General features: G+C 39.7%; 1 protein-coding gene across 1 annotated transcript in view; it reads right to left on the minus strand.

Moving 5' to 3' along the window:
• Nucleotides 1–1,766: 1,766 nt before the first annotated feature.
• The window catches only part of LOC140228407 (ADP-ribosylation factor 1-like 2), a 43,989-nt gene continuing 27,540 nt past the window's right edge, over nucleotides 1,767–18,215 (minus strand). Inside the window, exons 2-4 of the mRNA XM_072308630.1 lie at nucleotides 16,293–16,469; nucleotides 3,192–3,329; nucleotides 1,767–1,986 (exon numbers count right to left, since the gene is read on the minus strand). Of these exons, the coding sequence (XP_072164731.1) occupies nucleotides 1,769–1,986; nucleotides 3,192–3,329; nucleotides 16,293–16,469 (533 nt within the window). The 3' untranslated portion in view covers nucleotides 1,767–1,768. The remainder of the gene's footprint in view (nucleotides 1,987–3,191; nucleotides 3,330–16,292; nucleotides 16,470–18,215) is intronic.

Below are 18,215 nucleotides of genomic sequence, written 5' to 3' on the forward strand. Positions count from 1 at the left end.
TAAGAATTGACAAAGCAGTGGATCCCATTGTTCTTCGACTGTTTTGTCATTCTTCACAAGGCCTTCTATCTCTGATAGGAATTTCTTTTTCAACTAGAAAAGCACCCAGAGAGCACAGACCTTCGTCAAGTAGTTCAATTCCACCCATATTATAATTTCCACCCTGTATTATAACCCTACATTCATATCATCTCCATTATTGGATTCCTTGACAATGAAAACATACCCAACTGCGGACCAGCCGTCGCTGTCTCCGCTATACTTTCTGGCCAACAGCGCAAAGGCTCTGAGAGTCGCAAAAGCAAGTGCGCCATCTAGAGTTCATTTGGCACCTTTTAGCAGTTAATAAGCCAGTTCGGAGTTCCAGTTTGAGCATGAGCAGAAAAAGGTCGTTTGTACAGAGAGACAAGCTGGTTTTTAATTTCACTGAGATAAGCAACTGTAATGCTATGATTATTCATGGAAGCCTTATAAATAGTGCCTGCAAGTACATCCACCTGACAGCAAGCCTGGTATTTGGCAATGTTAACAGAAAAAGTTTGTTAATATATTCAAAACAGCACAATGAAATAGATGCTTCCCAAAGTGTTGATTGACAAGCCATCCTGGTCACTTCATCTACACAGGTTCATTCTTTGTTAGAATACGAGTTTCATAAATTGCTATGTTGGGCAAGCTGCTGCATTTTGTCGCTTTGAATTTAGTGAAGTGCCTAACCAACTGAGAAAAATGAAAGGTCATTTGTACCCATGTGCACACGAGCTATCTCCGAACTGGCTTATTGAAAAAAAAATCCTGGAATCAGACAGTTGATCGGGATCACTACAAAAATTTAATTATCTCTTCCTTGTGTCATTATTAACCTTTCCTAAAATTTCATCCAAATCCGTTCATAACTGTTTGAGTTATTTTGTCAACAGGCAGGCATACGAACAAACCAACGCCAGCAAAAACGTATTGTAACCCTTTTGGCGGAGGTAACAATCAAGTTTCCGCCCCCGGGGCCCCTCCATACTGGATTGTGGGGGCAAAGCGATGGCGTTTGCACACTGATGGCGCAATCACAGGGGGACGTTTTCTCTGTGAATGTAAATCTACCTATACAGTGATAACAGAAATCAGTATAACCTGTTCATAATATCAAGCAATAACACAGGGAGAAATGAGATTCATAATACTTGAAATGCCCCCTTTATGTATGGTACAGTGTGTTTTTTTTGTTGGAAGAACTCGATGTGTTTTGAAAGAGTGTAGTTCACACAAGGCAACAATACATTGCACGTATATGGCGAATAGACTGTACACGTCCGTCGAGGCCTTGATAGGCCTACCATGTTTGTGATTAGCCGACATCAGACATGCTGACAAGGCCCAATAAAGTCTGCACCTCTAGTGAGTGTTCCATAATCATAATGAAGACAGCTTGGTGTAATGACTTTCACTTCCGGGTTCTTCAATCGCCGTTTCCTTTCCAGACTCTTCTTGACACTATGGACAGAGCCAGGTGGCATGCAATGTATAACACGTAAAACCTCCGAAAAGACCCGAGGCAATTCGTCTCTGAGCACAAACACAAGGTCTCTACAGACATGTCATGTTCATCTCCCAGTTGTTGTCATCAGGCTGTTCCATCAGCAGAAGAAAAAAAAAAACAGTATAAAAAATAAAGATGAATATTTAATAATTGGAAGTATCGATTTCCATCTGGTAGACTGCTCCTAAGACTTGTCTGTTTTAATGAGTTTGTCCGAGAATTTTCGAGCCACTATCAGACTTCTGTCGCATCAGGTCCACTTTCGTGTCGGTTTATCAGCTCTGCCTTGGACAAGTCCTTGTGAAACTGCTTGACCATCCGGGCGAGGACCTTGAACGCGTCGTGCAGTCCCACGCCTGTGTTTCCCTGTGTGGGCTGCACGTACCACGGGTGGTTTGGAGAAAGTCGTTTGAGGTCCATTATATCCGTAATCTCTGAAGCGCTCAGAGCACCTGAAAATATTCAGACAATGAAAGAACAAAATCATGGAATTTGCATTCAAAGAATACATCGGCGTGACAGTTCTAACTGGAAGAATATCATCACCCTATAGCTTAGTCTCAAGTGTAAAATGACATCAGGATGACGGGCGAAAGACGACAAAACGTAATTTCACGGAATCGCCGCACAATTGAATAAATGATATTGTTTGAAACATAGGAATTTAAAAAAAAAGAAGAAGTCATAATAACATGTTGAATCTATCTGGAGAACTGGTATCTTGAAATCTGCCACTCTCTGATCGGAGGTATAGATCATAACATTTCTATAGTGTGGAAAGCGTAACAAAGTATCAAGCACCTACTTTTGATGTCGTGTGCTTCAACAATAGATCAATAGCAATGAAGAAGGCATGGTGATTCGATTTGTGAAGCAAAGCAACGTATGCCAAATGTTTCACTTTCATTGTTTTGAGTTCAGTGGGGGAAATATTATAATCCTCACATTCACCTGCGATAAATCAGAAGTACGCCTCTTACCTGTCTTTTGTCTAAACCTATATACAAACCCCGTATTATCTCATATGAAGAAAGAAAAGCGATACCGAAAATGCCAAGATCATATACAACAGAAGTATGAACACATCAGACTTTAGTCAAGCTTATGAGGGGAAGTTTTGATACGCGCACGTTCTAAATTTGTGCATAGCATTTATCATCTCCAGAGTAGACGTTTCCCTTTCAAATTTGCAAATAAAGTCATCCCTTTGAATCTTTAGTGTATTACTTCAAGAATTTGGTATTAAAATACACCTATTTCTATTCAAAAGTAAATGTACAAATCGCTACACAATGTCCATGTACTCGGGCTACTTTGGTCGCTATCCTGATTTTGATGTGTATTTTTCCACGCCAATTTAAACTACTAGCTAAACTTGGACATTCGTTCATTAGTTCTGATATGATCAAAGGTATTGACTCTGCGTGAATGGGATGGTGTGGTACATTACGTTTTGTTACATTTTGTTCCATTTCTTCATCACGCCCGTTTTTCAGGGTGAAAGGGGGGGGGGTATGCGAGATTGGGGGAGATTGAGCAACAAATATCTTCACATAATCCTTCATTAATCCTCCCAGAATTAATGTCTAAAAATGGCACTGATAGTCTACATTAGGATGACATTCACTCTGGAATAGAGGTGATGTAGATGACGTACCAGGAAGATCTTGCTTGTTCGCGAGCACGAGCACTGGAATACCAGGCGTCATGTAGGGATTGGTTAGCGCCCTCATTAGTTCGTCTCGTGCTTCCCATAGCCTCGCCTTGTCTGCGCTGTCTACCACGAACACGAGCCCTACATGGGGAAAAATATACAGTGTAAAAAATGTGATGAAAATATACAAAACATCTGTGGAGAAAGTTAAAGAGGACAGTGTACTTAATCGTTCTTTTTAGTGAACAACAGGATAACAAAAATCAGTAACTCAAACTTGAGGGATTTAGAAAGTTGCATGCATGTGGCATCATTTTGTTCCAATGTCCGCATTGCTATCAGTTTGTTTATATTTGGCTTGAAACATATGTTATTATCGGAAGAGATAAGTAATTATAACAGTGTCAGCGCATATTCTAAAAGCAGATAAATAATCTGCCACACGTGATGACATTTTCATGAAAAGAAATTCACCAATGCCCTTAACATAAGGACAATCACGAGTTGTGTTCAGGCTTATTACGAGCCCCTGACACGGTCAGTGACATCAACAGATTATCCAAAATCAGTGGTTCACGCTTCAGGGACCATCGTATTTGCAAAAAAAAAAAAAAAAAAAAAAAAAAAAATAATAATAATAATAAATATTGAGTTGGACGGATAATGAATAAACTTGACTCGTACCAACAAACAAGCTTTTTCCATGCGCTAGCTCTCATCACCACATCCGGAAAGAAAAATCATCATAACTTGTGAATGACCAGAAAAGCCCACGCACTCAGTACAGTATAGTGTTATCTCGGTTTGATAGAGTGATTACTAACACGCACGATGTAGTAATGCATACGAAATTCTGTGTCGATGAAAATAAGTCAGTGTATACTGTCGTTGAGATCCAGTTCACTCGAAAATTGATTAATACGTGAGTGTATCTCCTAATGTGTGCCATTGCTCTTGTATAAACGCATTATGTTGATGACTGTGTAGTAAAGAGACCAATATTTATCAAACAAACAAACTAACTAAACAACATAATGGAGGGAAATCGTACATGTGACTGGTGTTCACACCCGGTTCGGAATTGTTTTGATTCACTCGGCTAGTGAAGCGGAATTTACGGCGGAAATTAAGACACGCTCATGCTTTATTGCACCGCTCTTTTTTCTCTCACGCTATTTATTTCATATCAGGCAACTACAATAACGACACCAGATGAAAAGAGGCAAAGAAGGTATAAGGAACACTTATCACGCAGGCAGCGATTTAGATTGTGTTTTTCGGCACAGAAGCTACAGGAAATTGATCTGGTAGTGTGAATCTATAAAAAAAAAATCCAACTATAACAAAAGAAATCTCAGGCGAATTTCAATAAGTGGAACAAACGACTATTACACATGAACGCCGCCATCATTTATTTGTGTTTAGCTATAACATGGGATAGATGACACCCCCTGTTTAGAAAATAGGCCTTGAAAGGATAAACTGAAATAAAACAACATCGATTTCATGTGAGTTGGTATCATCGATTTCATGTATGTCGCATACTATACAATCTAGTTCCGAAGGATACTTTAAGGTGGAGATTTTGGTAACATTGATATCTCCTAGATGCGTACAGAGAAACCTTTGAAACAGATGCACAGTAATGACCTAAAAGTTGATTGCTTTAGTGCATATACTAAATAAAACGCCTACGATACTAAAAGTCAGCTCCGTGTTGCTATTGAATTTTAGATCTGCTACAAGCAGACTTATGTGTATTTGACAACTTCACCGGCAGGAGCAAAGGGAGTTTTCAAGCATCGCTTTTTAAAACATTACTTACACAGCATGGGCGTTTGAGAACATGTGGTATCGTACTTTTCTCTTCTCCGTATGTGGCGTGTAATGCGGTCGTGCTGAATTACTGCAGCATGCAATGCATTTCTTTGCTTTGCTGTATACAGGATACAGACGGCCGGTTACTAAAACCACAATAATTATTTTTCAAGAGGTTATGACATTTAAAGGGATGGTATAGTTTTGGTCGAAATGAGGATTCAGCTTTTAAATTTTAGCGAGATAATAAAAAAAAAAAACACTTAGTCCTATATGAAATATTAAAGACCATACTATTCTAAGGGTAATTAAAAGTTTGCGTCATGAAAATCGGTTTGGAAATGGCTGAGACATCCACAAACAACAAGGTCCTAATAAAAGGTGGGACCCACATTCCATTAGGACCACTTTGATTTACTTTGATTTTGCGTATACCAGTCATTTCAAACCCGATTATCATCGATGTCAACACAATCGTCATCGCCGTATTCGCTATCATTATTATTGTTCTTAGGTTAATAGGTAGCACGTCGAAGTCAGTCTGGAGCAGTGGTCGTGCCACAGGCCCATTCGTTTCTTAAATTCAATCATCATCATTATCAATACTCGAAGCCTACATTATCATTGGCACTTAGTAACTGTGGAAAATATAGTAGCAAATATATCATAGCAGCAGTATAGATAATCGTCCATTTAACTCTGAATCGTTACTGCTGCAGCAGCCAGGTCCATGCTGTAGCGGAAACTCTCTGCTATATGATGCTTTGTAACAGGGAGGTGGAAAGAGACCGTTCCACCTCCCTGTTTGTAAGTAGTACGTTACGATGGTTACTATTAATTAGTATCTTGCTTCATCTGAAGTTCAAAAATCTAACTTATTCCTTGGGGTCGATGTCTAGATATTTGTTCTAGAGTTTTATTTCTTTGTCGATGATGAAAACCTACTTTCCATACGGGAGCCATTACTTACTGGATGTCTCAGAATAGGAGTTTGCTCCCTCGTAAGGGGTGTATCATACACCCTGGGGATGTCTTCGCTCAGGCATGGGTGTAGGACCTTCAAGGGTCGGGTAACTTGGCCTCGGTGAGTCGGAAATGTTCGTTTCCCATCGTCAACTGTCGAAATCGATACTATACGCTGGTATGTTCACCTCTCTATGGGGTCAATTTGGGGTCACGAGATGGTAATGTAAGTGTGGGGTGGGGGTAGGGGAGGGGGCTTGCGCGGGACGGAGCTATTAATGACTGAGTATATGCATGAAACAGTTCCTGTCCATATCACAACGCACGAGGATATGACCTTATTTCATATTTTCTCGGAAGGGAAAATAAGAGAGCTCCAAGATTCACAGCGGACTACCTTCCTCCGAAAGTTCAACTTTTATTTATTCATATGAATTCGAATGTAAGGATGATTCGCTCTATTAGGGTATTACGTTTGGGAGCAAGTGCTGTATCGAATCCTGCAATTTAACCCTTTGTGTGGTTTGAGTGCCGATTGGTACAGAAAACCCCACAACAATGTACACACTGTCCAAAGTCTGTGACACAGAAAGGGTTAAGCAGTCAGTTAAGAATGTATATAACGTTGCTGACGCAATGAAAGTTTGTTCCCATACGTTTCAGGTGACTACAAATTGACTTTAGAATGTAAAAGCCACACTTGAATTGAGACAAAATTGAGAAAAAAATAAATAAGGAAGAAAGACGGAAAAGTTTTCAGAGCGACTCTAATGAATCAAAAGGAGTCGATACTATTAGCGGTTGTAATGTACCGTTATAGGCCTACCAACGTATCGTATACATACATTTTCCCAGAAGCCCTCCCCATCCATCCGCCCCCCCCCCCCCCCGGCCCATCCACAATGCAGGGATCTTTGCATAAAGGGACATTGTATTTCCATATACAATGACTCCAGAAAGTGCAACAAATCTTGATCCAGCACCAGTGGCGTATCTAGGGAAAACGGCGCCCGGGGCAAGCACGAAAATTGCGCCCCTAATTTCTGAAAAAGTGTTCAACCCCAACACCATCCCGGTAGGGACTTAAACAAAGTAAACGTGATGCTTTTTCAAGCACTTAAAAGGGATCTTTTGAGGGTGATTTAAATGTAATGAATTTTGAAAATTTCTGTATTTCAGCTTACAAAACATGGAATTCTAGTCATTTTTTGCTTGCCAAATCTTACAATTCTAATCAAGATATAGTGACGGCCTTATAGATAACGATATATACCAAAAAACTGAGGACTTTAAAAAACTCTAAATTAATGCGCGCGAGTGAGCTGAAATTTGTATATGTCCTCGTCATCATCACGTATTGTTCTTATCTTTTTTATATAAATTTTGGCGAGCGAGCGCAGCGAGCGAGCCGGAAATTGTTGTATTTCAGCTTACAAAACATGGAATTCTTGTCATTTTTTGCTTATTAAATCTCACAATTATAGTGACGACCTTATAGATAACGATTTATACCAACAAACTGAGGACTTGAAAAAATACTCTAAATTAGTACGAGCGAGTGAGCCGAAATTTGTATATTTCTGCGTCATTACGTTTTTTTCTTATCTTTTTTGATTTTTTTTTGCGCCCCCCTCCCCCGTATGTTCGAAACCGTTGGCGTCCTCTTTTGATCCAATCGGCGATCGCTTCAGAACGAATGAAATTGCAGTCGCTGCTCCGTGTAACATTTTTCCTGCTAAATATAAAATGACATGAGTGAACACAATAGACATTATCATTTTGTCCGCGTCATCGTCACGTTTTGTTCTTATCTTCTTCTCTTTTTTTTATACAAATTTTGGCGAGCGAGCGCAGCGAGCGAGCCGAAAATTTTTGTATTTCAGCTTACAAATCATGAAACTCTTGTCATTTTTTGCTTATTAAATCTTACAATTCTAATCAAGATATAGTGACGGCCTTATAGATAACGATTTATACCAACAAAATGAGGACTTGAAAAAATACTCTAAATTAGTGCGAGCGAGTGAGCCGAAATTTGTACATTTCCGCGTCATCATTACGTTTTGTTGTTATCATGTTTGATTCGGGGTTTTTTGCGCCCCCCCCCCCATATGTTCGAAACCGTTGGCGCCTTCTTTTGATCCAATTGGCGATCGCTTCAGAACGAAATTGCAGCCGCTGCTCCGTGAAACATTTTGCCTGCTAAATATAAAATGACATGTGTGAACACAATAGACACTGTCATTTTGTCATCATCACGTTTTGTTCTTACCTTCTTTTTTATATAAATTTTGGCGAGCGAGCGCAGCGAGCGAGCCGAAAATTTTTGTATTTCAGCTCACAGAGCATGGAATTTTTGCGTGAACACAATAAACATTGTCATTTTGTCCGCGTCATCATCATGTTTTGTTTTTATCTTGTTTGATTTGGTTTTATGCCCCCCCCCCCCACCATTCTCCCTCCCCCCTTCCGGGCGAGGTTTTTTTTTCCCCTTCTTCTTCTCCTTTTCTTTTTTTTTTCTTCTTCTTCTTCGTTTTTTCCCTTTTTTTTTCTTCTTCTTCTTCGTTTTTTTTTTTTCGTTTTTTTTTGCGCCCCCAAGGAGTGGCGCCCGGGGCACGTGCCCCCCTTGCCCCCCCCCCTTAGATACGCCACTGTCCAGCACTGTACGTTGATTAGTGATGATGACAAGGGTGTGGTAGCATCACCCGGCTGCTCTTGTATATATAATAAATGCCAAAAGATACCAAAAATACCCTCGAAGCCTCACTCTAAAAATGACTCATAGTCCCAAAGTAACAGTGACAACAGCTGGATTCCTCAACACGACTTTCCGACCAGCTACAATTATTGTCAACTCACTACATCATGAGCGCTGAGCATGCTATCAGACCGAGCGGTTAGTCGATAACCCATTGACCATTCAATATGCCATTCGATAGTGTTTTGGTTTTCAAATTTTACATTTTTGGCCGGTAGCTCGCAAAATAAGGTCATGGGTAGGCCCCATAGAAATATTTTGAAACACGTTACAACTTCTTATTTCAAAACTGGTCGATTACAACCATTCCCACTCACCCATCACCCAATCCCCCCCCCCCCCCAAAAAAAAAGGATGTTATCACAATTTCCATAATTTCAATGAAAAAAAAAAAAACTTGTTTTGGGGACTAAAGCGGTTAATGAGCAAAACTTGAAGTATCTCCCCTACGAGGTGTCTTCCTATACGAAGTTTTATGAAGACAGTGTCATGCATCAGTGCAGTACTTTTTGGTATTCATCCGACGCTATTTCCGCGTCATCGATCAGCGAAGATGAATTGGATTTTGTCGCCAGTGATCTGAACTGAAACTTGCGCCTTGCCGAGATAACAGCTACAATTTATCTAATTATGACACTTTACACACAAATAGGCCCTATCACATGAGACGATCATCGTTGAATTTATAAGCCCCGTCCAAAGCTAACAAATCAGTTATCTTGCTAACCAGAGTGGAGAGCCAACACAGCCTCCTCGAATGTAATCAATGCATTCTCATGTTTGGAGGATGTGAAATGTGTATGGCATCAAAACTTGGCAAGCGCTCTTTAATCGGATAGGATTGAAGTGTTTCGATGTATAATTATGGTGTATCGGTATCATCGGACAGGTATACGTTATCAATCAATCAGTCATATGCATGTTTATAGAGTGGGATTCAATATCCCCTAAAGGTGTCCGTGAAATATTGATTTACATCCAAGTGAAGTAGATCTGAAATCAAAACATTAATATATCGTACAGTTTCTCTCTAAACATTATAGCAAGTCACTTGCTTGTGATATCCAATACAGAGTTATGCTGTAGTGAAAGTTCCACATCATGATTGCCTTTTGCCAACTGCGATCATCAAAACAAAACAAAACAAAACAAAACAGTCGGTTAAATCATTCAGAAATTCCGACAAAATATCAAGCATTTTCAAATCATTTGTAATATCTGTGATTAGATTGATGGTATATGGAAGGGAAGGTGATCACAAACAGCCTTCCGCAATCATATGTGTTTTGAAGAAGATGTCCTACAATCTGTTTAATTAAAACGAGAAGACCCCCCCCCCCAAAAAAAAAAAATAACAAAAGACAAAATTTACTTTTATCGAACTGTCACATTCTATTTTGTTCAACACAACTCATTGCTCATTCGATCAGAGTGATATATGGATGTTTAGACTTTTGACATGTTTTTTTTTACATCTTGGCTTACTCAATGTCTATAAGAATTATATTCTACGAAGACAGGAAACAGCAGAGAAATACCTGACAGCTGCCTGATACTTAGTATAAGCTGCAACGTAGAATTGTTTCAAGCGATGATTTTTTCCTGTTCATAACCAGACATTTCATGTAATGACATTTGCTTCATGATCTTAAAATTTCTTCGTTTGGCAACTGTGTAAAACGAAATTACGAAGGGACGTCTTGTTTCCAGTCAGTAGATTAATTCAGTTATGTATAGACGAAAGAGAGTGAAAAAAAAATACACCGTATTTGGGTGAAAGTAATCATTCCTGTCTTTTGAAATCCGTTAGTATAAAGAGATCAACTCCTCTGTGCATGTCTCCTTAGCTATGAAAAGTATTTGCCTTGTTTTTTCCCTTAAAAGTGCACGCGGCCTTCTAGTCTAATTAAAAAACAACAACAAAACAAAACAAAACAAAAAACACACAACCATAGAATTGTAGAAGTATTCATTAATACATGCACTATTTCCAATGATTTATTGCATCGGTTCATCTTGTAAAACTTCAATGAGGATAGTTCCATAATTATATAATAATATACAAGAGACAAGACAGGTATACAATACATGCGTAATGTATATGAAGAGAAGACTCTCTATATAGTTTTAGTTCATTTTGCAAACCATATCTCCCTTGTTTGCGTTTACCGCAGTGGATTCGGTGTTCAAACATTGAGTCAGGGACGAGGGCGTGTGCTTGCTCTCAAGTTCCAGTTCATATTGGGTAACAAACCTTTATTTTTAGACACAGACACACACGAACGCACTGTGTCTGTGTGAGCGCTTTTGTGTAGGAAAACGTAAGGGGATGGTAATAAATCAGGATACCGCAAACCAAACTAGCCAAAATATCTGGGTGATATACCCAACGTAAACTCCGCGTTCTAAACAAACTTTATCGTTTGGTTTCTGTTTTGTTTGTTTGTGTACATTTTCATGCATCATAAGGACAAATTCTTTATCTATGAACAACAACATTAAGTTTTTGTTTTCTAACCGCAATGTTCCATGAGGACTGACAAGCATTAGGGCCTATTTGTATTTTCTTTCGAGATTTGTTTACTGTAAAACTAGAAATTTTCGCGTGCATGAAATTTTCGCGAATTTCCCGAGGAGCCATGATTTGCGAAATTGTGATGCATGGGAAAGTTTTTGTCTACGCTATACGCGTTAAATGCCAGCGACAAATCACGAAAATTTCATCCCATGAACATGTCTGCTTTCACATTATGAGATACCGACATCATTATATTTCATTTCGTTTCATCTTTGACATCTTCTGATGTCGTTGAAAATTAGTGAAGTATGTACTTCAGGGCCTACATATCAAGGATGGTTTATTTCCGGTCAAGACCTTGACCGGATGTGATACCTCCTGACATAAAGGGTAAAACAACTCTACCTTGGAATGGACCGATTGCACTGTTATCTGTCCATATTGTTGAAGGTTTCGTAGTTGACGATACTCATCTATTCCGTACTCAATATTTGGGTGCCAGAATACAAACAAGCAGTGGGGTGTTGTTGTCTCAAAATAATGATATGCTTATTAGTCTTTTTTGTGGAATGTTTCACTTAAGATCCTTTGGGTTCATGGCAATATCCAACCCTTTACCTTAATAACGATGAAAGCCACGAATACTCCCCCCCCCCCCATATGAAACAAAGAAATAAATGAATGAATAATAATAATAACGGAATTGAAAGTAATCAATTAATACAGCTTTGGGTGTATAAATTCTCGCTAAATTTTAAGATCAAGATAGTAAAAGAAAATTCCTGGAGGCTTTCTATATGGTCCTACAGTCCCATGCGACAAAACAAAAATACTGGTATTTTAGATACGACGAAATAAAGTTATTATTACGAATGCCACTCAAAATCATTGCAATAGAAATAAGTGACCTTCGAAAAATGACCCATCATGATCAAGCTCCATTTGAAACGACTGGCAACAGTATCTACAAATCAATTGACGGTGGAATAGATTAGGCCTAAACCCTCAGGACAGTAATATCTAGCTCGACCCTGACTATGAGAATAGCAGGGTCACAACAGTGTCTCTGCAATTACCGCCATGCAGAGATATCCCTCCCTTCCCCTCCAGCCCTCCCGACTAGTTGAAGAAATATTGTCCCCGGTGGATACCATGCGATTTAAGACGCGCATTGGCAAAAGTAATAAATAGAAGATTTAAAACTTAGAAGACACTGCAGAATTACAACAGAATTACCAAAGCGATGCAGTAGGACAATAATCATCTCAAACATTCTCAGTTAAAGGCGTACGTGGCGCTCATGAACGGTTGGTTGTCGAAATCACTTCGCGGCATTTTGCCAAGTGAGTTTTGACAGCGCCAAACTCATTTCTTCGTGATAAAAATACGAAATGACTCAACTGGCTTGGATGACAGGTAATCCTCTCTTTCTCCTCCATAACTGATCCCAGACGTTTAATATTTGGACCCGGGCCTCGCCTACGACAATGACAACCCGAACAAACCAACCAATGACCTTGTTACTTCCAACCGTAATTAAAAACGCATTTTCCTCTTCTTTCTCTCCCCCTTTTTGTGTAAGGTGGAAGAGGGGGGTGGGGGCGTCGAGTAAATTGAGAATGTAGAGTACCGTGACGGTAAAGTACTGATCTAAAAGTGACACGTCCACATGTCATTGGAGATTGTCATGCACCTAAACGTGGTCGAGGTGCGGTGCAACATGGATCCTTAAATGTCACGTCAACATTTTAGGCCTCCCATCCAGCTGTTCGATCTCGACAACGTATTGTTTGCAGGAAACAATAAAATGTGTCGTTTCTCGTTTGTATGTCTAAACATAGCGAAACTTTCGTTGCTGTTGTCTTTCTGTTGTCGCATACAAGCCTGATATTGACAGCATCAGCACAAATCTGATGGGGTTCGAACGGAAGCCGGCATTTCCGAGAATTCTTGATGAACTTCGCCATCTCACCCGTAATGTTCTCCCATGACTTCCCGCTGGTAAATAATTGCGGAAGACAGCCAGGGGTCCCGACCTCATGCATGTAGCTTAGCGTGATAATTTCTTCAGAAATTCACGGTTTTACTGGTGTCAATAATTCGACGTGATCTTGTACTATTATGCTTGTACGAAAAGAAATTTATGACTGTTAAAAAAAAAATGAATAGTATGAAGTTTTCTTATCACTTTATAGGGATTACAACAATGAAATTTAAAAGAATGCAGGAAATAATTGTAACATGTTTCAGAAAAAAACATATGATGTTTGCTCAGATACTTGTTTTCTTGATAATATGTTCTGTGACACGACAGTTCATTCTATGTTTCCAACTGCCTTTTTGCTGAATAGAAGTATTAAAATGTATTAGATGTTTTGTACTGATGAAAATTACACTTTGAACTGTGGTGGATCCAGAGGGAGGCGCACCCGGCGCACGCCCCCTCCCTTTATTTTTCGTTAAAAACAAAATAAATAAAAAGATACAAAATTAAATGAAACCCGAAAGTGGCACCAGAAATATTAGTAGGCTGCGCCCATCCCCCCCCCCCCCTTTACAGAATTCCTGGATCCACCCCTCTTGAAATAGAATGATGAATATCCCAATCGGAGAGAGAAAAAGTATCGTGATAATATCAAGCAGCAAACTAAACAACGTTGATGTATGTGCGCGCTTACGTATGTGATTCTTTGCGTGTGCATACAATCCATTACTCTTGCTTTTAAGTTTTAGTCCATTTATTGCAGATCATCATTGCACATTAAAGTGTTGAAGTAGGCCTACATGTATAAGTTGCTTTAAAGTGCAATTATGTAATTGGATGTTCTGAGGTAACCATTCGCCCACCCAATTGTTTCCATGTCTCGTTCTGTCTATACTCTATAAAAGCACGTGTTATATTTACCAATCTACTCTTATTATCTGCATAGTTTTTGTTATCACGTTTCTTCTAATTTGTATATTTAAATGTCTATGCATGTGTATCCATTTGACATTTCTCTCGAATTAGCAAAACAGTGACCGATATTGTCCTTTGTTCCTGTATCATTAATCAATTTCTGTTCATCTAAATACATACCTCCGACATCTATCCCCATACTTCTGAATGTATCTCGCATACATCGGAAATCTTTTGTGGCTTTTCCTTCGGAAGGAGAGCGCTCTAAAACAGTGTTACCAAAGGTCATGGGAAGAATGTCTGATGCGGTATAAAAAAGAAGAGCAAGGAGCATCTGAATCTTCACCTCGACATATTGTGTTATCCTTTTTTTTTTCTCTCTCTCTCTTCCAACGATGGCGTTATTAAATAGAAGGGAACCTTAGTTTTTCATCAGCTCCACTCATATCTGAAAGGCATGTAAAAGGGGGATAATCACCCTATGACAGGAAGCTTTCGAGGAATTCTATGGGATGTCTTCAACAAGGGTTAGGAGGTTTATCCAACATCAAAGTTGAAAACGCCTTTGACTGCAAAATTCCAGCAGTCGATTGTTGGCACACTTTTCATATTATGAGGAGGGGGGGGGGGGTCTTATGACGGTGAAGTTCGTTTTGCCGATTAGAGCCGAGGAGGTTACGAAAAGTCACACGTCAAGGAGCCTCAAGCATCCAACATTGTTTGTGCCAAACATTCTATCTGGCCTGCGTCATATCTGGTTTATTTACTCTTCAGTAATCGTCCTCAAGGGGCGCATGTCTCCGATGTCTGACCCTTGAGAAGAGTTCAAGCAAAGAGGGGACGAGGGAGGACGGCATCTCCTTGACAACGAAACGACACTGAGAGGGGAAGGGATCAGTGTGTATGCTGTGAAAGAGGATGGAGAGATGAGGACAGAAAAGGAAGAGAACAGACTGAGGGAAGAAGAACGGGGAGCAGTAAAATACTTGGCTAATTATGTTGGAGGAAACAGAGGATGACAAGTTAGATGAAGAGGAAGATATAGCGAAGGGAAGGAGAAGAAGAAGAAGAAGAAGAAGAAGAGGGGGAGAAGGAAAGGAGGATTTAGCAGAACGGAGAAAAATTGTGGAAGAACAAGATGACAAATGTTAAAGGAAATATACTGGGGAAGAAAAAAGAAGATGGGAATAGGATAGATATAAGTGACGGCAAAGCTGAACGTGTGATTATAGCTTCTGTCTGTCTAGGAGGAGAAGGACCGAATTTGGAGCAGAAGAGGAGCAAGAGACACAATAACGAGAGAGAAAGAGTAAAGGGACTCAGATTCCTGCTCAAGCAGCTAGCATGTTGTATCCTCAAAGGATGCAATGACGTGAATTATCATGGTGTCTTAACAAGAGGGGAAACGTGGTTTATTAATAATAATGATAATTGCATTTATATATAGCGCTTCATACTGGCGTTTCTAAGCGCACTTGTGCTATTCATATAAAAAGACTAGAAGACTCGAAAACTAGAAAACACAATAACATTAACAAAACCAGCATATTAACAGCAACAAAAGGAAAAAGAAAAAAAAACATATGATACAATGATACAATAATTAATAACTGACTGTGTGCGCCTCCAGGGAAAAAAAAAAAAATATTACAGCTGATTAAACAGGTGAGTTTTGAGAAGAATTTTAAATGATTCGACAGATGGGGCATTCTGAATATAAAGAGGGAGTTTATTCCAAAGAGTGGGGGCAAAGGAAGAGAAGGCTCGGTCACCATAACGGGTTTTGTACGTGGGCCATGAACTAATTGGAGTGAGGAGGATGAACGGAGGGGTCTGGCAGAAGAGGAGGAGCGAAGAGAGACTAGGTTTTGAAGATATGTGGGTGCAAGATTACGTGTGATTTTGTACGTCAGAAGTAGGATCTTGAAAGTAATACGGGAATGGACCGGTAGCCAATGGAGTGAGCGGAGAACAGGAGATAATAAAATGGTCACGATGGCAGATTCTTGTTCTGGGAGATACTTGTCAGTATAAAGTCTCAGTTCCCTTTACAGTCTCATCGTTGTGCAGAGAGGGTAACTGCCACGATCTTGGTGCAAAATAGCAAAGCAACGCACGACTGAATGACGGAGTGAAGTTCAGTCTTACCGTGTGTCTCGCAGAAGTAGTGCTGCCAAAGCGCGCGAACTTTCTGCTGTCCGCCGACATCCCACACGCAGAGTGTGACGTTGGGTACAGGCGTGACGGTCTCGACGTTGAAACCGATCGTGGGAATCGTCGTCACGGCCTCGTTGAATTTGACTCGATATAAGATAGTCGTCTTCCCTGCGTGAAACAAGAAAAGGATGAAAGACAAACATGATATGCATGGCCAGAGACGTTTATCATTATTCTGTATAAAATACGACAGTAGAAATCTTAGAGAAAACTCCTGGGTCTTGTGGCTCTCTTGCTGCCAGATTACATACCTCACCTACTGTCATTCTTTTGCACTTTGATGAAGATTAGGTTCCAACGAGTTTTACGAGGTTACTCTTTCAACTATACAGGCTAGCCTAATTCTGACGTACCAGTGTTTGGGGTCTAATGGCGGCTAATATCAACGTATTCTTTGAAGGTTGAAGGTTAAGTATGATAATATCACATCATTTTTATGTAATTTATACACTCATTTCAAAAGTAAAGAAATACACTCACAAAATATAACATTATATACTCTTTTAAAACTATTTAAGCTCATGCAAAAAAAAAATGCTTTTTATCACTTGACCACACTTCTACCCTTTTGTTAGCACTGTGAACAGTGTGTCATCCCCTACACTTCCGTCCAACAAAGACTGATTTGTCTACTCTTTATAAAGAATTGACAAACGTGCTGACTTCTGTGGTCGTAATTCAACGCCGATTTTAATAAACGAACGCTTTGATCTTCAAACCGCTGATAGGTACCTTTGCGGTATGAACATTTAATCTTAGTACAAGCAGAACACAGAGAACATTTGTTTATCCCTGTAAACCCCGTGGGCAGGTTTTAGCCGAAGGTGGCTTCTTATCTGCTAGCGTATGATTATATGTAGGTTGTGCAGTGCCTTCAGCACTAATATCCATGGTGGGAATAGTATGACGTATAAACTGTACCATCCATCGTTATTCACATCAGCTTAATTATTATCGTGATTTTTAAGGGTAAGCCACAAAGTTGAAAGGAAATCGGGGCTTGCGAAAGAGGGCAGCATTATATCGGGTGGCTTTGACCTCGGCGCTGAACAAAGAAGATAAATGGCGTTGTGATCACCGCAGATAAGCGCAAGTTCTGAGAATATTATGAACACCTTCCTCTTTGTAAAACAAAGGGGCAGGAAGCTCATTAACACGTCCATTAGTGAGCAATTTGTTTCGTTATTGTAAAGGCGTCAAGGTTTTGCTACGCTGCATTATACATTCTCAAAGGGGGTGGGTACAGAAATATCTCAGCAGACTATCCAAAATGATGAGACAGACGCCAAGGCGCATAGTCTGGGTAATTCAAGAGCATTTACACAGACTATCAGATTACCTGATTGGTAATGATGTTGATGGGGCTAAAATGTTAACTGTTAACAGTTAAGGTTCCGTAGCTTTCTTGCCGTGCGTCCGATTTTGTTGAAACTTGCATCATTCAGCTTCTTCGATTTATGGTGCATTTTACTGCATCTACAACGCCAATTGAACATGCAGTGGAACTGCATTTAAATTGTGCAGAGTTCGGTGTGGATTGAACTGAATATTGACTCGGGTGGGATTAGTGGAATGATATTGATTCGTAACGCAGCGAAGAATCTGTGGACCATTTATGTATCAAACACGGTATATACTCAGTAATCATGTGTGGCGTGCATGGTGTAGATTTAACAAGCTGAAAATCTTTTGATTATATACAACTTCTTTCAATGTGATTTGTTCAGAAGCGTGTATATAGGTAACTGGAAGGTTTCATTAAGTGATCATGGAGATTTCAGGCTTAGCACTAATATTGCCATAATACTGAGTGGTAATAAAAGCGAATAGCCGTCATCGCTAACGAACATACTA

Source organism: Diadema setosum, chromosome 1, assembly GCF_964275005.1.
Source record: "Diadema setosum chromosome 1, eeDiaSeto1, whole genome shotgun sequence".
NCBI classification, from domain to species: domain Eukaryota; kingdom Metazoa; phylum Echinodermata; class Echinoidea; order Diadematoida; family Diadematidae; genus Diadema; species Diadema setosum.